General features: G+C 50.2%; 1 protein-coding gene across 1 annotated transcript; it reads left to right on the top strand.

The window, feature by feature from the left end:
- The first annotated feature begins 10 nt into the window (after window positions 1–10).
- MRPL14 (mitochondrial ribosomal protein L14) lies at window positions 11–10,298 on the top strand. The gene is made up of 3 exons (XM_065679979.1): window positions 11–93; window positions 7,131–7,224; window positions 9,681–10,298. The coding sequence occupies exons 2-3, from the start codon at window positions 7,151–7,153 to the stop codon at window positions 10,045–10,047; spliced, it is 441 nt and encodes a 146-aa protein (XP_065536051.1). The 5' UTR covers window positions 11–93; window positions 7,131–7,150; the 3' UTR covers window positions 10,048–10,298.
- The last annotated feature ends 12,456 nt before the right edge of the window (window positions 10,299–22,754 follow it).

Genomic DNA, 22,754 nt, shown 5'->3' with positions numbered 1-22,754 from the left:
CAGCGGCACCGGCTCTGCACCGCGATGGGCGGGCCCGCGGGCGCTGCTGCTCATGCGCGCTGGAGGAGGGCGGCGGGGCCCGGTCCCTCGGAGGTGCGCGGGCCGGGAGCGGAGCGCGATATGGCGGCACCGGGGGCGGCGGCGGGCCTGGGTGGCTGGGAGCGGGACGGGCGCTGGATGGGAGCGGGCCCTTAGGCCTCCCATGTGGGGCTGGCCGCGGCCTGAGGGCGGCCCGTGTCCTGCCGCCGGGCCCTGTCGCTCCTGGTGTGCGGCTCTCACCCGGAGCTGGGCCCTCACCCAGCCTCGTGACCGAGCTGGACGGGGCCTGGGCGGCCCCCCTCGGTGCTGGGGCTGAGCGAGGGCGGGCGGTAGGGCGGGTAAGCCTGGGTTGCTCCGGTCCTCCCTTCACTCGTCTACCGGCCTTGCTGCCCTTCACAGGGAGCCATTTGCGGGCTTCGGTGGTACTGTGTGCACAGGGCTTGAGGCGGCTAAACCGCGAGCATGGGTTGTTTGCTGCTCTAGAAACGCTGAAAAACGCTGGCCCCGGAGGTTCTTCGGGGTAGGTTTGAGCGGCAGGCAGCTGAGCGGTGGCATGTTGCAAAAGCTGCTGGGAGCCTGGGCTCTGTGGGGCCCGGAGCCTTTGTGTCGCTTGCGGAAGGGGTCACGGCTAGCGTCTTGCCTCTGCGGCAGGCAGCACCCTGTGCTCTTGCTGGACTTCAGCCCTGCCCTAGCAGTTTGGCCTGTGTGATTCCTGCATGTGTGTCCTTCAGTGTCTGTTTCAGAATCCACATGGAGCTGAGCTGCCGGGATTAGGCTTGTGGATAGATAGGTATGAGTAGTCATGCAGCAAAGTTAAACCAAAATTCCTGTGTCCTGACAAGAGTGGCATTTACTCGTGTGTGTCATGGGGACTCGGGAAGTGTGGGTGCTAGCCTGGGCTTTGCTGGTTGGTCTCCAGAAAACACTTTTGGAGGTTCGGTGAGTAAGGGGAGGCAATTTGGGGAAGAAGACATCATGATGGATTTCTTGTAAGTGTGTAAAGCTTACTCCTTGTAGTAAAAGCAGACATACAGTCTTTATACACAGGATACAAATGCTCATCTGAGCTGTGTTCACTTCCCTGGTTTGAGAGTTCTCCTATCTTACCTAGGAGGGTCTTGTTTGGAAGGAAGGAAACTGAATTAGGGGAAGTTCTTGCATGAGAAGAGAGGCTTATTCCAGCAAAGCTGCAGGTAGCTCTTTGCTGTCTTGTACCATGAATGTGCCTTTGTCTCCAGGGCAGCTTTTTCTTAAGCCTGAATTCTGTCTGTTAGGCATTGTTTTCTGGTATGGCTTTATCAGGAGGGCCTGGAGCCACTATCGTTCTTTGTTCTGTGAACAAGTAACTCAGGTTAGTGGTTCTTGGCTTTATTTTAATGGTTGAGCCACAGCTCTCCACCTTTTTTCCCTTCCTGATTTTTGTCCTTCTCCCTGCCACAGCTCCCCCCAGTGTGGTTGCTGCTGTCTGGTTTGTGATCGCACCTTGCTGGCTGGGACGTGGTCGCCCAGACCAGGGCTGGGAGCAGAATCTGGCCTTATGGCTTGCCACCTGTCCTGTTTTTGAGACCTCAATACTGTCAGAGCTAGTGAAGATACCTTTGAGAGGTGATAGCGGCATTGAGTTACAGGAGTGTGGGCAGTTCTCTGAATTCACATGTAATTCCAGAAGGCAGAGAGAGACAGGGAGTGTCCTCAATGGGGTTCACCTCCAGCCCCACAGACCAGAGCAGAGCTTCTGGGGTTAAGTACCTGCTCTACTGCTCCTTTCCTTTGACCTCACACAGGTTGTCCTCTCTGTAGCTTAATTTCCTGCCAGTGCACTGGGAGTAATTCCTCTGTATTTTAGTACAGTGCTGTGAATATGAATATATAGAATGGTTTAAGGTGCTTGGGTAATAGAATGGTAAGAGCTATAAGAACCTTAGAGTTGGGTTGCCTGGATACTTCGAAGTTTTAAGTAAGTTTTCCAGTAAAGGTATTCAGCTCTTCTTTTTCATCTGCCTTTCTTGATTGTGATTCGGGAAATGAGGTTAGTGTGCTTTGCTTTAAAATTGTTAACAGATGTACCTGTAGTGAGTTTCTGTTGGTAACTTGGATCAATAAATATCCTACTTAATAGCTAATTTTATTCATAAATGGAATTCGAAAAGACTTAATTCCTCTTTGTGAATCCTGGCCTTTCTGGCTGTCATTAATGTAAAACCAATTGTGTCTTGGTAATGAATATCTTGTGTATTTTTAACACACACACACACACACACACACACACACACACACACATGCCCTTAATCACATCGTTTCCTTTATGAGGAGAGTCGTGAATGGATTGAGTCCTGTAGTTCACACTTGGCTCTGGTAGCTCACCCTGGCAGACGGTCTATAAATAAACCCACAGTGCCAGAGTAGGGGTTTAGGTATTTGCATGGCACATATCTTGGATTTATTTCCTGCATTCTACTGATGGATGACAGATGCCGTTAAAATCTTTGTGGTGCCTGGAGCATGTCTGTTTTGCTCTCTTAGGAGAATAAAGGGGATGTTGGCCCCCACTGTTCGACTGTGCAGATCAGGTTACTGCTATTAAAGTCAAGAATATTTTTCCCTATTTTATTTTGTATGTTTGACAGCAGGCTTTGAGTAGTACTCCTCGGCATTTGCTTTGCAGCATCCATTGGTTTTCTCTGGGGCCTGTTTGGATGAGTTACTAGAAGAAAGAAGTAAAGAAATAGTTGAATGGTTGTGAAATGACAGATTTTGGGAATATAGGGAGCAGGGGTCATTTCCAAAATTTGTGATTAAAAAGGGAGCTAATACGGGATTGTTGGATAACAACTATTTAACAGTATGCTTACTCTAGGACGCAGGCAGGGTAAAAATGGTACCTCAACTGGTTTTTAAAATATACACCACTCATAAAGACTTGGTCAGAGCCATTGCACTGGCCTCTTGAGTGTTCAGAGACCTTTTATGAGCTCCCATCGTTGTCTTAATAGTGCACATTCATACAGACTATTCTTGTGAGGCACATCAGTATTTTTTTGGAATGGAAGAGATCCGTTTCTTGTCCACATCTCCTGGTGTTTCTCCAGAGATAATGTCATAATATAAATCTGGGTTGGCAGTGAAAGAAATTCTGGTCTTAGGTTTTGCCACATTCCCTTGCGCCAGCATTCACACAGCTGTGGGGTGAGTTGGATCAAGGAACTACATGTATGTTAAAGCCAGCATAAGAGGTGACGAAAATGTGTGTCAGGGGGACACAGACCTTCCTTTCCTGGTACTGTGTGCCCTGATGTAGTTTCCAAGTGAGTATGTAATCCTGTTCTCCTTATCTGGAAGATGTCCTTGCTTTGTATCAGCTCCCTGAGGTGGCCAGCTTGTGCATTTGCGCATGTTTGACGAAAATACGGTATGTGGCCTGCTTCTGTGAGCTGGAATGGAGTTCTCCAGCATTCCTCCATTCAAAAGCCACTCAAGATTGTGGTAAGTGTAAGTTAGTTCTTTCATCTGAAGGAAAAAGGGTGAAGGTGATAGCTTTATTATGGCACTTGAAAGTGGCACATTGGTTAATTAACTTCCAGCGGTTTATAACTGGTGAAGAGTTTCTTCTTGTGCAGTGCTGAAATTTGGTGTTGGTCTGCTGGATTGAATGGGGTGAGGCTGAAGGGCCCTCAAGAAGGGAGTGTTTGCTCCAGCACATTATTGCGTGCTCAGATTTATTCAGTAAAGTAGAAATTGAGTCATTTCAGTGATATTTGATTAATAAACACCTTCCTTCTGAATCTTTCTACAAATTCTGTCTGAGGTCTGTGCTAACTTTTGACAGGTATGTGGAGTGGAGAGAAGCACAGTGTCTCTGATTCTGGTTTAAGAAGTTAGTCTCTCTGACCACGAGACAGAGCCACTGCTAGAATTTAGGGGCAGCAGCGTAGGACCAGCTGTTTCTGTGCACAGTTCTGTATCACTGCTTTGGTGCAGCTACATGAGGCTGACGTTTGTATCAGTTGTCCTTGTACTGGGCCTTTCATTTTAGGGTAGCATCTGTTTAACCACTGCTCTTCACTAGCACAAAGACTCTGAAATTAATCCTGCTTGAGCAGAAGATTGGACTAGATGACCTCCAGGAGTCCTTTTCAAGATAATTCCTTGGCAGGAGTGCATAAGTGATTAAGTACCGAACGATTTAAGGCCTAATGGTGTGAGGCAGCGTGGGGAAGGAGAGAGGCGCTGGGTGTGCTGGGGCCGATAGCTGTCTTCGCTTTATAGCAGCTCTTCAACTTTGGCACTAACTTGGATCATTCATGTCGCAGCACCCAGCGTGACTGTGAGTGGCTTCTGTGCCCTTTGGAGTTTAGTTTGGTAATTAGCTGCTCCACAGAGGGGAAAACAGAAGGCAAAAGAGAGAAAGCTCGCAGCTGCTGAGGGAGTAAGTCACAACTGGGTCTGGTTAAGGAGCACCTGGAGACAGACCCGAACTTTCTAGAAGAAAAGCTGGCATGTTACAATAGCTGAAGATGTGATTCACTCTTTGTGAACCTACTTGCACCCTTGAATGCTGTACTTCATGCCACAGGTGCATTCTTCTCTTCCCTCCACCCTTCATGCTAATTGGAAGCATCCCCCCTGTTTACTCAGTTCCTAACAGGATGCTTCATACCAAATAATCAATCATAGGAAGGTTCTTAGCCTGTGACGCATCTTAATGTGCTGAGGAATAATTCTTAGCAAAGAAGGGGGTACTGAGTCATCTGGAAAAATAAACAGTCCTTGGGCATTTAATGCTGTTGATGCTCCTGCTAGTAGTTTTTAAACTTCAAACCTTCACTGTTGCCACAGGGTAGGAACAGATGGTGACTCCTCCCCAGAGCGGGGATGAGTTCGGAGTTTAGGCGGCGCTTTAGGACTCTGACATGCTGCCTTAAGCACATCTTGCTATGCTGGGCCTGACTTTGCTGTCACCGTGACAAAGGCATAGTGCGTGCCGGTACCTGCCCTGCCATGAGCCAGCAGACCTCTCCCATCAGCCTATGTAATGGTGAGGATGAAGAGGCCCATCCTGTCCTGCCACTGAGGCCACCATGCCTGCCAGGGGAATAGAGACAGGGGTGCCTCGGATGGCTGGATTCCCCAGGAAGTGTCTGTCAAAGACAACAGCCGGGCCAACCTGCTGTTGCTCTTTGGGTTTTCTAGAGGGATTCAAAGCCTCAGTGTGATTGTGGAGGTAGTAGGAGCAGTATTACTGAGTTTGAGTTTCACGGAGGGAGATGGTATGCCCAAGCACAGAGCAGGACACGGGCTGCCTTCTGTTAACACAGAGTGTGGGCTTATAGCGAGGCAATGTAGTTGAACTTGTGTAGAAATCCTGGCAGCAGGAATGGCCAGGTAATCGCACCTTGTTTGCCAGCAGCACTGTAAATACCACAGGGCCTTGTTTTCATTAGGATTACACAGTGAGGTAAGGAGCTGTGGCAAAAACAGCCTTCTTGGAGTCTCATTTCAGAGGGGGCACAGTGCAGGCAAGCTCTGAAGGGAGGCTCTGAACTCATGTGAAGGTCTAACCCCACTGAAAAGTATCTTTGTTTAGCACATCTTTGGCTGTTGCAGTTCTCTTCCAGACCTGCCTGTATGACAGGTGAGATGGTTTGCTGCAAATCATGTGCTTTGTTCAGGGATCACTGCTACAGGACTGCTGTGGTGCACATCTCCAGTGCTGTTCATCTGGCTATCAGTGTTAGCTTGCTCTGTAGGACAACTGCAAACCCTAAAAATTACATACATCCCCAAGCAAGCAAACACAACACACCTGGGAAAAATAAAAACAGTAGAGGGAGAGGGAAGATTTAGATTGGGGTTTACTTAGTTGTAATAAAACCAGCTGTGGTGTCATTTGTCAGAAGGCTCTGTGCGTGTATTTTTCCCCTATAGAAACGTTAGGTCAGCTTTGTTAAGAAAATGGTAAGAAAAAGGTTTAAAAGTTAGAAATATTAACTCTTTAGAGTTAAGAAAATGAAGAGTTAAAAGAAAATGGCTTTACAATGTACTGCTACAGTTTGGCTCATCAGAACTGGCAAAGAGAGATAAGAGGTCAATGACTTTTTAATGTTTACTTTAGAAAGGAGAGAAGCAGAGCATGTGTTGAGTGCACTGCCAAGGCCTAAGCAAGCAGTGTCACACAGCAGTGGTTGCAGTCAGTCTTAGCTCTACCTAAGCTGGCCTGAAAGAGGACTGGCTCTGGCCTGTGTTGTTTTCTCCCTTCTCTTGGATCTGCCTGGGTCATCACTCCCTACCCGATGTCAAGGTGACCTGTGTCCAGATAAGCCTTTGTGGTTGCGTGTGCAAGCTGGTTGCCATCAGCCTGACAGAATGAGGTTAAGGAACAGCCATAGATGTAGTCAGGGAAGAGGGGGTGGAACACTCAGAGGTCACCCCTGTAGCCCAGCTCTGCTGCAGTCTGGGAACTGTTTTGGTTTGGCTGAATTGAGCACTGTAAAGCTGGAGGGAGCTGGTTGATCTGCACAGCCTTAGCAGGGCAAGATTGGCAAAGGTATGATCCTGGTCCCTAACCATAGGCTGCCGAGCACCTTATGTATGCTAAGGGAGAGCATGCCCTCGCCTACGGAACTTTGTTTTGTTTCTTGTCTGGCAAATTCTTTCTTGAAGCTCTAGTGCCAATCTGCAGGGTGTCTCTGGCTTTTTGCTTGTTTTATAGGTAACACTGGTAACTCTTACAAGTAACTATGGTGGGTCACTGCAGCCTCTAAACTAAACGTCTGAAATTCTCAAACCTGCTGCTTGCTAAATGGTTCACAGTTTACACAGAAGAGTCCTTACTTATGTGTGCAAGCAACTCCAATGCAGTGATACTGAATCCAGCTTTGTAGTATACACATCTGAATTATATTGTCTCTGAAATTCAGGCAGGAATTTTTGGTCTGCTTTGCGGCATGCTGCTTTGTTACCACTCCTTGTGCTGTGGATTGCAGTGTCTAAAGAGGTGCTGAGGCTCTAGTGTGTGATTCACATAAGGGAAAGGAAGCAAAACAAATTCTGTCCATTTTCCAGAGTTCATAATTCTCTTGTTTCTTATGCAGGGTGGATTACCAGAATCCAAATGGCTCTCTTGAACAGGCGGTTGGGTTTGTCCTTAACCCATCTAAGCAGTACGGTGATCCAGCGGCACCTGAGGTACTTTTCAAATCTTGCTTTTGTTTTGTTGGGAGAGTTTTCTGATTGAAGGAGGTGCTGTTAAGTAGGTCAACCATAAGATAAAGTATTTGTGATTCAAAAAGGATAATGTAATAATAATTAAAAAATCTCTCAGTTTTCTCTTCCCAGGTTGCAAAGTGAGCCCAAACACAACATAGGCAGGTTCCTGGCAGTCTGAATGTGGTCTGAACTCTGCATTTTCATATGGCTTATAGGCCTTGAGGGCAATGCAGTGGCCTGCAAGCAGAAGTTGGAAGTGCCTGTGTTTTTCAGCCAAGTGCGAATAAGCAACAGCCAGACCCTGCTGAATACAGCACCAGTTATATATTTAAAATTATTCCAGAGTTTATAATTTCAGGTATTTAGAACAAAAGTAACCTGAAAAATTATTTCCTTGTACCTTACCAGTGCCCATTTTGTTATTTTTCTTTAGGTCCTTGTTCCAAGCTCAAGGCATGTAAAACTTCTTAAATGTATGGACCTCATATTTTACAATGCCTTGCACAAAGCTTAGAGCCTAATTGCACAGTACATTCCTTACAGGTATGGGGAGTCTCTAGCGTATAACTCTTTAAAAGGTCAGGGGTTTAGTTTAAAGGATGAGACTAGTTATTCCTCTGACCGTGCTGTGGAGAGGGTATTAAGACAATGCTCAGAGCTAGGTTATGTGGTAGTCCCAGAAGCTATGTTGAGGAGGTACCTAAGTTATACTGGCTTTCTCTGTAAATGGGTTGCATGAGAGCATTGGCCAGTAGAAGTTTCAAGGAGCTATGTATGCTGACAGCGAGAGGGACACAAAGTCCACAAAGGTGAGCGAGATGTCAGCAGTCTTAATGGGGAAACCTTTCCTTTGTGATGGGATTTTGCTTCAAAACTGTGGTAGAAATGAAGAAAGAGGAAAGAAAAAAGTCCTCCTTGTGCTGTTAATCTTGTCCAGTGGTACCCAGGCAATCACACTTCTAGTTGTTTCCTACTGCTTCATTGTGCATTTGGCCCATCTAGGTTTCTTCATCTCCTTCTTGTGACAACACTCTTGTCCCTTTCCAGACTCCTCCTTTCTGCTTTCCCTGCTGTGCAGCCACAGCTGACAGGCAGAGGATAGAGTGTGGTATACCACATCCCTGCCAGGGGATAGGAGAGGGTGGCTTCTTGCAGAGGTGAGTGACTTCTGAGAGAGAAGAGAGGTGTCCTCTTGTAGGGGAAAGCTGGGGTAGGCCTCTGCTCTAGGAAGCAAATCTTGAGGGCAGCACTTGACCTCTGCAGCAGTTGGACTAATACAGACTGACCCAGCTGGCCCTCCTTTACTGGATGTGAAAGTGCCTGCTTCAACTGATGAACATCCACACTGTGTTTGATACACGGGGTGGCTTCGTCTTCTTTTAGGCAGCATTGCAATTGCACGTCCTTCGTCTTCTAGAAGGGGTGATGATCTCCATTGATTTTTATATACTGTAGACAGTTCTGCTCTGCAAAACAAGGTGAACGGTTAGGTTGATTCCATATACTGTTTATTTGACTAGTTCAGCTGACAGCAGCTTGGCATTCCTGCAGCTGCCTGGCCAGCATGTTTCTGGTGCCTTCCTGCAAATCAGTTGTTCACCAGTAGAAAGGATCTTCCTGCTTTTCTGATGGTTGGTGATTGGGCCTTCTTTGAAGACAAACAACACATCGCTTGAATTTTAGCTTACTGGATAAACAAATAGCTGTTCCTGTAAAGGAGGTTGAATTGTTTCTCAGTTTATTCCTGCTGTTCCTAAGCATAGTCAGAGTCAACTCTAATAACGTAGTATCGTACAGTTTATTTCTGTTGTTTCTTACTCTGATAATCTCACAGAGCAAACAGATACAGAAGAGAATGTGTCTCTGGGTTCCTCCCACATGGGGAAGGTGATGATCTGTTAGGTTCTAGCCACTGGCAGCTTAGCAGCCACAGCAGGACCTCAGGTGTCTTACTGAGAGCAGAATAAGATGGGAGACCCTTACAGACTTCACTGAGAAGATTGGTCAAAAAAACCCTTATCACTGGGGATTGTGTACAAGATTGAAAGAGTCTGACTTGAGCCAGAGCTTCCTGTAGGCTGTTTATAGCAGAAACAGGCACATTTTTTTTGCTTGTAATTGAAGTTGAATGAAATCATCTGCAGTCACTGAAAAGCCCAGTAAATGCAAGCCACTCTTCGTGCCATCTTTTAGTCGTGTTTCAAAGTAGAACGGTTGTTATGTTTGACATTTAGTGAAGAGAGTGCAAAGCCTGAAGTAGCATCTGGCTTTCAAAGAGCACATTGAATGCAGTCAGTGTGTCACCCATATGGTATGGATTTGTTGCTGGCGCCTTGTGAGTGGTTTGTGTAATGACAAGATCCTGTGCTGGGTTTGCCCTTGCTCCCTAAGGATTACCAGGGAGATCTGTCTTACTCTTTCCTGTCTTTTGCTAGTATCACTGGAGCATGCCAAGCAATACAGAAGCTCACCCGTGTGCGAGTGGTGGACAACAGCGCCTTGGGGAACACACCCTACCACCGGCCACCAAAATGTATCCATGTGTATAACAAGACTGGGGTTGGCAAAGTAGGAGACAAGATCCTTCTGGCTATTAAAGGAGAAAAGAAGAAGGCTATAATTGTGGGGCACAAGATGCCTGGTCCCACCATGACGCCTAGATTTGATTCCAACAATGTGGTACTCATAGATGACAATGGAAATCCATTAGGGACTAGAATAAAAACACCAATACCTTATACCCTGCGACAGAGAGAAGGAGAGTTCTCCAAAATATTGGCCATTGCCCACAACTTTGTATGAAAGATAAGAAAGGTGTCTGGCAATTGTGTTTATATGCTTTCATACAGTAGCTGTTCCTTGGTCCTTTTCTTAGAAAGAAAATGGTAAAAAGTGAAAAAGTTGAGGTTTGTCAAGAGTCTCTTCATGTATAACAATTGCAGGCAACTGATTTAAATGTTGGAATACCTTGTTTTGCTCTAAAAGAAGGTTGATTTATTTCACAGAACATCTGCAGTGTGTCTATAATCATTAAAATGAGAACATGAAAATCCTTCCTGTTTTGTACTGCTCATGCTCTCTTTTCTGTATTTCTGCCTTTCCCGGTTCCCCAGGAACAAGGCACAAAGCACGGTCCCTACTCCAATGGGGTCTGCAAAATAGATTCACATATAAGAGTAGAAGAGTTACATAATGAACTGTTGGTGCCTTGGCCCCATTCAATAAAAGGATAAGTTTCTATGTCTTTGACTAAGAAAAGTCTTAAGGAGTAATCAGAACTGGGAGAGCACGATGGGCTACAAACTTCAGTGGTGTGTGATTGAACAGGATATGCCAGAGATGGGGAAGCAAAGGTAGGAAGGGGAGGTGAATCGGGTAGGTTTGAGATGCAGACTGCTCTCCACCTGGCCAACTTGAGGAAATTGTGTTCTCTGAGTAGTGCAAGGGCTGGATTCAGAAACTCTGTGCTCATGGCAGGTAAAGGAATACGGGGGGCAGAGCACTCCTAGAAATAGTGGTGGGGAAGAGGGATGCAGCCCACAGGACTTTGGCCAACTTTGGGGCCCCTCAGCCAATTCCTCACACGTCTAGTGGCAGCTGGCAGTGTCTCGTACTTCCACATACCCTCCCTGTTGAGCTGGGAAAGCTCCTTACCTTTGCCCTGCATTGCCCTATATGAATATCTGAAGACTTCAGTGCTGAGCTATTCCACATTTTAAAGAGTTACTCTGGCAGATGTATCTGCCCCACACTCCCTGCTGTGGAATCCATATTGCCCATGGAAGAGTTGAGTCCTGAATCCTCATTCTCCATGATTCCAGGTAATGCAGATAAGAGATACTTTGAATTTAAATTCAGTCTTGATGTTTAAGTAATGACACTGTCCCACCCTGTGAACTAGAGGGGATCAAACACATGTGCTGCCCAGGTCTGTGGGAAAGCAGAACCAGCTGCTGCTGGCAGCATCTTCCTTGATTGCTGTTGTCCATGGGCCAGTGGATGCTGGGTCTGCTGCTCTGAACCCCTCAGACATTGCATTTTAAGCAGTTGGCGTGCTTGCCTCATAGGTGTCTGCCCACTGGCATAACAGTGGAGCAGGCGCTTGCCTGGCTGCTGTCAGTCTTTCCAATGTATCTTAGTGCAGTCGACTTCCAGGAGGAACTTGATGTGGTCAAAGGTGATGCTGATGCCATTTAGCTAAGCAGGATGATGAACAAACCGTGTGTGCAGTGGGTGTTGACTGGCCTCCCTCCCTCCATGGCGCGCTCCAACTGCTCGGGCGCCGCTTGCTGCTTTTTTCTCCCTGCTTCAGTGTGCTGCCGCATCATGTTGGGCTGATCCCGGGGCAGTTTCGGGAGGGCTGAGCGGCTTCCTCAGTCTTTTGGCGATGCTCGATTTCCGCCCTGCGGGAGTGGGGAGCGGGCGGGGCCGGTCCCGGCCCCGGCCGCTGCCCCGGCAGCTGCCCCGGCCCCTGCAGCGAGCCGCCCGGGCCCTCTAGCGGCGTCCGTTCCGGGCTCCTGACGGAGGGATGGGACTGAGCCAGGCGCTGCTCAGGTCCGAGGGGCCTTAGGGAGCGCTGGGAGCGCGGGTCCCGTCCTGGCACCGGTGAAGTTCCGTGCAGGGCTGCAGAGTGCTGGATCTACCCGAGTTAGGCGAAGGGGTGGGAAAGTCAGCTCTGTGCCCTGCCGTCGGCGGATGAATCTACACAGCCCTCTTGAGGTATGTTCTAGGTTTTTCACAGCTCATCCCTCCAGCTGGCTTAAGTATTTTGAGTGGAAAAGGGGTGTATGCTTTTATGCATTATTAGGGAAGGTGTTTATGCCACTTAACAGCTCTGTGGTCTTGCTTTACAAAACTTTCCACAACCTTTGAAAGTCCCAAACCCCAATAAACACATAAACAAATACTTTTATATGGTTTTTATGATAATCATAAGCCAGTTGACATGTTTGCCATGCCTTTCTGCAGGAGCTCAGATATCCTCAATTAAATCCTTTGGAGAACAGAAAAAGAAGCTGGCTTCCACTAATGTAGGGCTGCAAAATATACTTTCAAAATATCCTTTGTTTCTGGGTAAAGGCTGTGGGAACAGTGAAAGAGGAGTCCATCCCAAGCTGGAATACCTTATAACTCGTCTAAAGGGCTGCTTTACTGTGAAGTTTTTGCTTGGCAACAACTCCAGCCTTGAAGCGTCTCCCAGTAGGACCTAAGGGCCTGCAAACAATCCTTGTTTTTCCTGTCCTGAGCATAAGGGCTATGAGTCTCCTGGGAAGCACAGACCCTGCTGTTTGGATATTAAATATTTCACAGAATATTTGCTAATAACTTTCCAGCATTTCACTGGGGAAGAGGTCCTGGGGAGAGGGCACAAGAGGAAGCGGGCAAGACAATGCAGCATGCTTGGGATTAAAATGTGAAGTGATGCTTTATTTCTAAGTAAACTGATACGTGGAACTAAATCCTTAACCTCGGAGCTTAATAAGCAGACATGAAGACAGCTGAGCTAAGCATATCCCATAGAGTGTGTCCTGCAGTTTTTACCTGTCTTTCCCTAACAAGGAACTCAGCCTTGGCAGAAATCCCTGTCCCACTGCAAATTCCAGGTGCTGCCTGCAGCAGCATCTCTCTGAGGGGAAAAGGCCCAGCTTGTGGATGACCTTAGCCTGCTCCCAGCCATCCCACTGAATTTGACCCCACCACGGTTGCAGGATGGTCAGCCCGTGACTGTCCCAGCACTGCTCTGGCACCATCCATCTGCGCTGCACAGGCAGGAGCAGATGGACAGTGCCTTGCCAGTGGCCTAGGCTGATGTAGGTTCTCACGGCTCTCTTTTTCTTTGAGCACACCCTGTATCCATAGAATCACAGTGGTCTGGGTCAGAGGGGACCTTAAAAGCTCATCCATTTCCAACCCCCTGCCATGGCCAGGGACACCTTCCACTAGAGCAGGTTGTTCCAAGCCCTGTCCAACCTGGCTTTGAACACTGCCAGGTCTTCTCTTTTGTTTCAGCACAGGGGGAAATACCTGCTTGTTCTTGACTTCCAGCTGGCCCAGCTCTGCTTTGGACATGTCAGAGCCTTCTGAGCAGCAAGGCAGTGGTGTCCCAGGAGCAGCTGCTGGGTTTCCTGGGCTCCAGCATGTAGTATCCTCTTTTGGCATCCTGAGACTGAGCTCTCCTCAAATGGAAGGCTTTTCCTTGTGATTTCCATCCTGCTAGGAAATCAGATGTGATGTACTCCATGGGTAGCAATTCTTGCAGATCCTTTTCTTGAAGGATGGCTGCAGGCTGGTGAGATTATTCCCTTAGAGGAGGGAAGAAAAAGAGAACACCACCTCAGTTGCTGCCAGAAGGTCATTCTTTCCCCTGCTTCCTAGTTATGTGTATTATTCTGTGATTAACAGGATTTTATATGGTAAATGGGAAAATTTCCCAGCATGAGGTGGTGCGTAAGAGGAATTCTCTCATCTCCTGGGCAGCCTCTGGAGGAGCTGCCACCCTCTGCAGAGGGAAGGAGAAGCCAAAGGCAGAGTCCTCCCAGGGTCTTCTTGCCCAGTTACAAATGTGCTTCCCTAGTCAGCTCTGAGAGGGTCCCTGGGTCTGGGTCTGTTCCCATGCGTTTGGATCCAGGGTTTGCATCAGATGAAGGTCCCAAGAGGGTGCCTATTCCCCTAGTGACAGTGGGGACTTTGTGCTCAGACATTCTTCCATGGGAGATGGGGGAAAGGGGTCTTTTTCTACATCATCCTGCATGGGTAGCAAGAGATGGCCTTCAGGGAGACGCTTGCCCAGAAAAGATATGTGATGGGGCTCTCTAGTGAGGGCTGGGGACTGGAAAGAGACAGGCGAGCACTGGGGATTAGCTGGCCGTGAGAAGGGGTGTCCCCAGAAGGAAGCAGGCGAGACGTTATCATAGAGGGATGAAGCGGGGAGCTGATGTCTTCCATCTGCTTGGAGATGGAGGCTGAGAGACAGGCGGCCCTGTCTTGTGGCCCTGTGCCAGAGGGTGGATGGACCACAGAGCTGAGGGAGGCAGTTAGTGACTTTGGGGGCTGGGAGGAGGGGAAGACAGCTGACATCACACCTGCCGAACCAGAGCCGATGCAGCTGGAGGCTGAACTTTGGTTCGGATCGGTTGGCAGGGGTGAGGGTGGCGAGCTGCACATCCCAGAGCTGGAGGCTAGGTGGCAATGTGGGCATGGTGGTGTGCCTGGCAGCCTGCCCCCATAGCCCCCATGCCACTCACTCGGTGGGCCCCTCTGCCTGACTGAAGTATCAGAGCCCAAATCTCGCTCCGTCAGCACGTTCCCCAGCCGCCGGCCCACAGTAAGGCAGCGGAGCCACGGCCACTGAGGAGGAGGAAAATGAAGACTTTGGAGTGACCCAACCTGACCAGGTCCATTGGGGAAAGACCCAGTGAGAGCCAGGGAACTCCGATGGGGGCTGAGTCCTGTCTCCATGAAGTGGCGTTGAGTAGCCGGGCACAGCAGGGTCACAGCTAACCCTGTCCTGTTTTGGTGAGGGCAAGCTGGGCTGGGGAAATCAATGGAAAAAGGGCTCTGCGAGCAGCACTGTGACTCCCACAGGGCTGTAGCTGCTTGTGACAGGGAGAAGAGGGATACAATGCCCTGCCCAGCAGTGGGGTACTGGCTCTTGTGTGGCAGTGGGCTGCAAAGCAGGAGGCAGAGGTGGGCAGTGGGGAGGCACAGCCTGGGTCTCTTGGGAAGCCTGGAGCTGGGCCAATCTCTTGATGCAAAATAACCCCTCAAAATGCATTGAGACCGCTGCCGGGGCCATTCACCTAGAGGCAGATGCCAAATCCCTTTCCCTGAGGCTTGCCAAGCCTCAGGCGGTGAGCGGGGTTCACAGGCTGAGCAGCATTTTCCACCCGGCCACTCGCAGAGAGGCAGTGGGAGGACCCTGCCAAGCCCTTCTGATGAGACAATGAGGGCTGTCATTTTTTAGCTGTTTCTCTTCTGGATGTGGCTGTGCTGCTTAAGATCTGCATGACGCAGGGAGAGCAAAGAGGACTGGGAAACAGCTGAATCTGGGGCCTCACTTGTTTGTATCCTGCAACTACTGCTCAAGATAGACAAGGACAAGGTGAGAGTGTCCATCAGGGAGACTGTTTGGGCTGGACACTTGTACTGGAAAACCCAGTTTCTCAAGAGCTGGAGGGGGTTAAGAGCTGGAGGTGAGGGGAGGACTCTGGTGCTGGCACCTCTGCCAGGGCAGAGCCCAGAGGTAGAAGCTTGTGTGGTCACTGCCCAAAGGGCTCTTCCGTGAGTGAGCTAGCACTGACAGCAGCCTTGTCAGCTTATTTTCTGAGTAGTTTCTCCTCCAGCATAAGAAATGGGTGGTGAATGATACTGAATCTAGTCGTAATGCTGTTGTGTAAATCAGTGGTAGCACCTCAAGTGAGCTAGTGCATGCCGGCCTAGCCAGCTTATCTCAGAACCTGTCAGGGGTAGCGGATGGGAATTTTCCTAGGCTGGCAGCAGATACACCTCTAACAGGAAAACAGAACTGGAAAGCTCAGGAGTGTCTAGCCTGGAGAGAAGGAAGATTAATGAGGGCTCCTGACAAGGATAAAAAGAAGGATGTGGAGAAAGCACATGAGGCACATCCATTCACCCTCTCTGAATGTGCAGTAGGGGCGACGTTCAATCAAACAGTCTGGCGGAGGAAATAAAATTAGCTTCTTTCATTTTTCCTTTCACCCAAAGCATAAATTGCCCCATGGAATTCATTACTGCAGGGCACCAGCAAGCTTCACTGCTTAACACAGCTCAAAATGAACCTGGGCACTCACCTCCGTGCCAGGAAGGGTGAGTGTGCTCAATATGAATAGCACACATACCCTCCCCAAAACGTTGGGAAATGATGTGCCCAGTTGTGGTGCAAACACCAATGACAGGCTGTCACTTGGGCACCTGAAAGACAAGCTTGGTTTGAAAATGTCTGAAGGCTGTAAACTCCATGAAACTAATGTGGTTCTTCAAAAATAAACACTCAAGCCCCAGGATACAACATGGACCAAGGCAGAGCTTGGGAAGCAAATCCAAGGTCATTTGGTCAAGGTTGTACGTTTCTCACTCTAGCTCAAATGGGATGCTTTTCATAGTTACGGCCTCACAGCACTTGGGTGTGGAGTAAGGGGTGGCACTCGTGAGTATTCCCCAAGGCCAAGGCAAGGATGTGGTGGTCCCGTGGCTCCTGTACAGTGAGGCTATCCCTCTGCTTGCCTGATGACATGGCAGGGTGAGCTCTGCTGGCACCTCGGTCTGCTGAAGGAGTGCAGCTCTGTGGATGGCTCGGTGGACCTCCTGTCCTGGGTACTGAGGTGGGACAGTTCACATGACTGGAATGTGGTCATGGATGGCTATGTCCTTTTTAGGAAAGATAGGTCAGCAAAGCGAGGTGGTGGAGTTGCTCTTTACGTGAGAAAGCAACTAGAATGTATTGAGTTCTGTCCGGGGTTGGATGAGGAGCAAGTGGAATGTCTGTGGGTACGAATCAAGGGGCAGACTGGCACGGGTGATACAGTTGTGGGGGTCTATTACAGACCTCCTGATCAGGACGAAGGAGTTGATGAGGCTTTCTACAGGCAACTGGAAGTAGCCTCGCGACTACATGCCTTAGTCGTCGTGGGGGACTTTAACTACCCCGATATTTGCTGGAAGACTCACACAGCCAGTCATTCACAGTCTAGGAGGTTCCTCGAGTGCATTGATGATAATTTCTTAATGCAAATGGTGGACGTACCAACTAGGGGAGCAGCGCTGCTAGATTTAGTACTCGCCAACACGGAGGGTTTGGTCGAAATGGTGACGGTCAATGGCAGCCTTGGCTGCAGTGACCATGAGATGGTGGAGTTTAGGATCCTGTGTGGGAGGAATAGAATACCTAGCAAAGCCACAGTTCTGGATTTCCGAAGGGCCAACTTTGGCCTCTTCAGTCAACTGCTAAGGGAAGTCTCATGGGAAAGTGTACTAGGCGGTAAAGGGGCTCAAGATAGTTGGTTAGCATTCAAGGACCGCTTCTTCCAAGCTCAGGATCGGAGCGTCCCAATGAGTAGGAAGTCAAGTAAGGGATCTAGGAGACCGGCGTGGTTAAACAAGGAGCTGCTGGGCAAACTCAAGTGGAAAAGGAGAATCTATGGATTATGTAAGGAGGGGCTGGCCGCTTGGGAGGAATATAGGACAGTTGTTAGAGGATGTAGGGAGGCAATTAGGACAGCTAAGGCCTCCTTGGAACTCAATCTTGCTAGTCGGGTTAAAGACAATAGAAAGGGCTTCTTCAAATACATAGCAAATAAAACTAACACAAGAGGCAATATAGGCCCACTGCTGAACAAAGTGGGTGCCCTGGAGACAGAGGATATAAAGAAGGCAGAGGTGCTGAATGCCTTCTTTGCCTCTGTCTTTACTCCTGCAGACTCTCCCCGAGGGCCCCGGATTTCTATAGCCCCAGAAGGAGTCAGGACAAAGGAGGAGTTTGCTTTGGTAGATGAGGATTGGGTTAGGGATCAGCTATGCAAACTGGACATCTGTAAATCGATGGGTCCGGATGGAATGCACCCACGGGTGCTGAGGGAGCTGGCGGAGGTCATTGCTAGGCCACTTTCCATCATCTTTGGTAAGTCGTGGGAAACGGGCGAGGTGCCTGAGGATTGGCGGATGGCAAAGGTCACACCAGTCTATAAGAAGGGCAAGAAGGAGGACCCGGGTAATTATAGACCGGTCAGCCTTACCTCCATCCCTGGAAAGATGATGGAACAACTTATTCTTGACTCCATCACTAGGCATATCAAGGATGAGGGGGTCATTAAGAACAGCCAACATGGTTTTATGAGGGGGAAGTCATGTATGACCAACCTTATAGCCTTCTATGAGGAAGTGACTAGGTGGAGGGATGATGGTAGAGCGGTAGATGTAGTTTTTCTTGATTTCAGTAAGGCATTTGATACTGTCTCCCACAGCATCCTCATAGATAAGCTAAGGAAGTGTGGGCTTGACGATCAAGTAGTGAGGTGGATCGAGAACTGGTTGAAAGGAAGAAGGCAAAGAGTTGTGGTCAATGGCGCAGAATCTAGCTGGAGGTCTGTGACTAGTGGAGTTCCTCAGGGGTCGGTGCTGGGACCGGTGCTGTTTAATATTTTCATCAATGACCTGGATGAGGGAACTGAGTGCACCCTCAGCAAGTTCGCTGATGACACAAAACTGGGAGGAGTGGCTGACACACCAGAGGACTGTGCTGCCATTCAGCGAGACCTGGACAGGCTGGAGAGTTGGGCGGGGAGAAACTTGATGAAATTTAACAAGGGCAAGTGTAGAGTCTTGCATCTGGGGAAGAACAACCCCATGTACCAGTACAGGTTGGGGGTTGACCTGCTGGAAAGTAGCGAAGGGGAAAGGGACCTGGGGGTCCTGGTGGATAGGAGGATGACCATGAGCCAGCAATGTGCTCTTGTGGCCAAGAAGGCAAATGGCATCTTAGGGTGCATTAGAAAGGGTGTGGTTAGTAGGTCGAGAGAGGTTCTCCTCCCCCTCTACTCAGCCTTGGTGAGGCCGCATCTGGAATATTGCGTCCAGTTCTGGGCCCCTCTGTTCAAGAAGGACAGGGAATTGCTTGAAGGAGTCCAGCGCAGAGCCACAAAGATGATTAAGGGAGTGGAACATCTCCCTTATGAGGAGAGGCTGAGGGAGCTGGGTCTCTTTAGCTTGGAGAAGAGGAGACTGAGGGGTGACCTCATCAATGTTTACAAATATGTAAAGGGTGGGTGTCAGGATGATGGAGCTAGGCTTTTTTCAGTGATATCCAGTGATAGGACAAGGGGCAATGGGTGTAAACTGGAGCATAGGAAGTTCCACGTTAACATCAGGAAGAACTTCTTTACTGTAAGAGTGACAGAGCACTGGAACAGGTTGCCCAGGGGGGTTGTGGAGTCTCCTACACTGGAGATATTCAAGGCCCGCCTGGACAAGTTCCTGTGTGATGTACTGTAGGTTACCCTGCTCTTGCAGGGGGGTTGGACTAGATGATCTTTTGAGGTCCCTTCCAACCCTTGGGATTCTGTGATTCTGTGATTCCAGTGGTGATCCACAGTACCTGGACCCCAGGCAGGTGTGTGGGGAGAGGCGTGTGCCCATGGTGTGTGGGGAGAGGAGGTAAAGCTGCATTCACAGCCCATTAGTTGCTCTTTCTGCCAGAATCTCCCAGGGCTTGAAAAGGTCAGGGTCAGGGCACACCAAGGAAATTCTCATCTTCCACCTCTTGTTTAGCAGTCCCCCTCGTGGGGGCTATACTCGTACCAAAACCAAGGGCAATGCTTTGGTGGGCTTCCTGACTGTTGCTCCCCAGTATGAATGCGGATGGTGGCTGACCTTCAGCCCCTGAGAGCTGAAACCTCCCAGGTAGGGTAACATCGCTGACATCCACCCCTGCCCAAAAAGTGTCATCATGGAGCTCGTAACTGTGGCCATGTGTCTCAGTCTCTGCACCAAACCTCCTCCTCTGATGGACTCCAGCTGTGACCATGGCATCCCAGTGTGGTTTCTGTATTAGATACATCTCTTGGGCTTAAAGGATTTGTTGCTGTTGCTTGTGACACGGGGGTCTGACCCCAGAGGATGTAAAAATAAACCTTCCTCCCATTTCTGGTTCTATACAATGCAGGGATTGGAAATCATGGCAGTCCCTTCTCAGCTCTGAAATGAGCAATGTTTTGTCAGTTGAGAGAACAGCAGCTGAGCATTAAGGACAACATGTACTGCTGGAGAGCATGTTCTACCTCCTGCATCCAGGAGGTAGGAAGATCCCAGGGTGCTCCCTGACATCCGTGTCTTGCCAAACCTGGTCAGTGATGCTCAACCCATACTGCTGGCCTAGCAGCAGCACCCTGATGACAGCAGACCACTCCTGGTTCACCAGGGATGGCAAAAGCTGAACAGCCCAGAGTGTGCTTCTTACTACTGCACTTGAGGCCATCCCTAGGGGAGCCCAGCCTGCCACCCCCCAGGGGTTGTTTTGTACTGACTTTCACACTTTGCCCCATGGTCTGGTCCGACCTGTGTGGGATGCACAGGGGGCTTGGGAACGTGGTATCCATCTCCAGCACAGGAGGGGCTTTTACTTCATGATGAGCTTTTGGGCTTTTGCATTCATGCATGCCTGGACCAGAGAAAATGGTTGTGTGCTGCCCAGCCACTTGAGCTTTTCTCCTAGGCATGTCTATGTTCTTCAAAGCAAGGCCCAGGATCCCCTGTGTGCATCTGGAAAATGGTGGGAAAGGCTTAAGTTCACTGATGGCACAAAACTCATTGCTCGGAGGGGTGGATGAAGTGAGGAGAGGAGGTGGTAGGATGGTCGATGTTATCTTTGGTCTTGTTTCCTGAGGTTCATGCTCAGCTCTAGGCAGTTCTCCATCAGGCCCTAGAAAGCTGTAGAAAGCCTCGAATCTGCATTTCATGATGCTAGCAGCAGTAAATAGTTGGTTTAACTGGCTTCACAAGTCTGTGGGGTTGCCCTTGATAAGCCTTGTCACTGTTTTGCTGAGGAGGGACAGGTCCCCAGGAGGCCACACCTGCAGGAGGGTGAGCTGAGGACACGGGCCTCCAGGGCATCGAATGCCGAGCTGCAGAGGCAGTTCTCCCCTGAAGGCTTGGCAGCTCAGGCACTGTGGCAGGGGGGAGAGGGAAGCCAGGCCGACGTCCTGCCTGCAGGAGTGGGTATCTAAACACCTGCTGGACTCTGCAGGGCAGGATCCATCCTTCCCTCGCTCCCTGGGCTCCCTTCACTGCTGGTATCTCCACTCAGCATGCCCACAGCACTGAGACACCAAACCCAAGCCAAAAGCCCCTATACCATGCAGAAGGGTTAACAGTCTGCTCACTCCCTCTCTGCTTTGGGGAGCTTTGTTCATTGGAGTATTAAATTCCACAGCTGTAAATAATCTGCAGCAGGAGCGATTACCAAGGCCTTGGGAAGAAGCAGCTTTTATTAATAAGATCAGCTCTCCCTGCAAAGCATCACGTAGTCGCTCTCCCCCCTTTCCTCGCTGTCTCGCCAGGCATTGCCGAGGACATTGGCACAGCTTCCCCACCTCCATCCCGTGCCACCCATCCTCCTGCCACGCTCCCTTCATCTCGCTGGTGCTGATCGGCAAACAGAGCTCTTCAGAGCGACTGGTGGCTTGGGCTAGTAATGCTCCCTGCTTCACCTCAAATACAGCTGTGGCTCCACATGGCCGGGCTGCTGCTGGCTGAGCTGGGGAGGTGGCGGGGCACATCCTTGCTGTGACAGGAACACGGCGCTGCTCACTATCATGGCACGTGGCAGCCAGGGAGCAGCCCTGAGGCCTCCTGGCAGCACCCCAGCACTTACCCTGAAGCAGAGAGTAGCATCAAGGCCCTCCATGTCTGCTTTGGCGGGAAGGAAGAAGATGCTCTTAAAGCAGGCCTCTAAGAGGCTTTTCTTCTGCCCTCCAGTGCCATCTCCACTTTGCTGAGAAGGGAGAGAGGGGCCTGTCAGACCCTGGTGCTGGGAGCGCTGCCTCCTGCCTTGGGCAGCTGGGCACAGACCTCTGGAGCAGAGGTGCCCGGAAGGGACAGAGCCCGGGTGTGCAGGGAGCCCTGCCAGAAGGCGCCTCCTCCCTCCGTGACATGGCCCAGCCAGAGGACAGCACTTGGGCAGGGCCGTGCCCCTCCTCACGCCCCTGCGCTCTCATGGGGATGGCTCCTGGGCTGTGCAGCCCAGCACGGCTTCTCCCTGGGGGACTGATGGCTCTGGGAGACCTGAGCCCCCTCCCCTCAGCCACGCTGACACCCGTGCTCAGGGAGTGGCGTAGCTGAAGTCCTCCTGTCCTCCTCCCTACAGGGAGTCAAGCCAGGTGAGAGAGTTCTCCATCTGCATCTTCAAACCCTTAATGCACATGGTGGTTTAGAAACACAAGCGGCAGATGCAGGTGTGGAGTAGCTGATCCCGCTCGTGTTGCACACGAGCGATGAGACCAAGAGTGTGGCCACGATACAAATCCCTCACTTGAGCAGTGGTGCTGTGAGGGCCGTGCTGACCCTGCAGGGGTGGCCTGGGCGCCACGGAGGCCAGAGAACCCGGCAGGGACATTTCATTGCCCTGCGTGGTCCAGCAGGGCTGAGCAGCAGCCCATGGCCACCAAGGCCTGAGCACCAGAGTCCCCAGAGGTTTCTGCAGGTGCTGGGGGCCAGGGCTTGGGGCCCCAAGCCCTGTCCGCAACCTCCCCAAATGCCCGTCTGCCTCTGCAGGCCTCTCAGGAAGCCCTGAAGCCCTCTCAGCCCTCCTTGTCACTGCGAAGCTGCTGAAACAGAAATGGGTCAAGCACCACGTGCCGGCACAGGCCGTGGCTCTGGGCTCAGCGCAGGAGCCCTGCTGCTCGCCCTCGAACTGCTCCAAGACGCGCTCAGAAGAGGCTCCGCAGCCGCAGCAGTCCATGGGGAGCGGCTGCGGGCCGCTGCTCCTCGCTGCTCTCCCG

The sequence above is a fragment of the Lathamus discolor genome, chromosome 5, assembly GCF_037157495.1.
Source record: "Lathamus discolor isolate bLatDis1 chromosome 5, bLatDis1.hap1, whole genome shotgun sequence".
NCBI lineage: Eukaryota > Metazoa > Chordata > Aves > Psittaciformes > Psittacidae > Lathamus > Lathamus discolor.
This window is presented reverse-complemented; position numbering and strand designations above follow the sequence as displayed.

Bases quoted from the DNA above. Each gene is read 5' to 3' on its own strand.
- MRPL14 (XM_065679979.1), top strand. From the start codon at position 7,151: ATGGCTCTCTTGAACAGGCGGTTGGGTTTGTCCTTAACCCATCTAAGC. The intron at 7,225-9,680 runs GTACTTTTCAAA...GTCTTTTGCTAG, and splicing joins GTGATCCAGCGGCACCTGAG to TATCACTGGAGCATGCCAAG.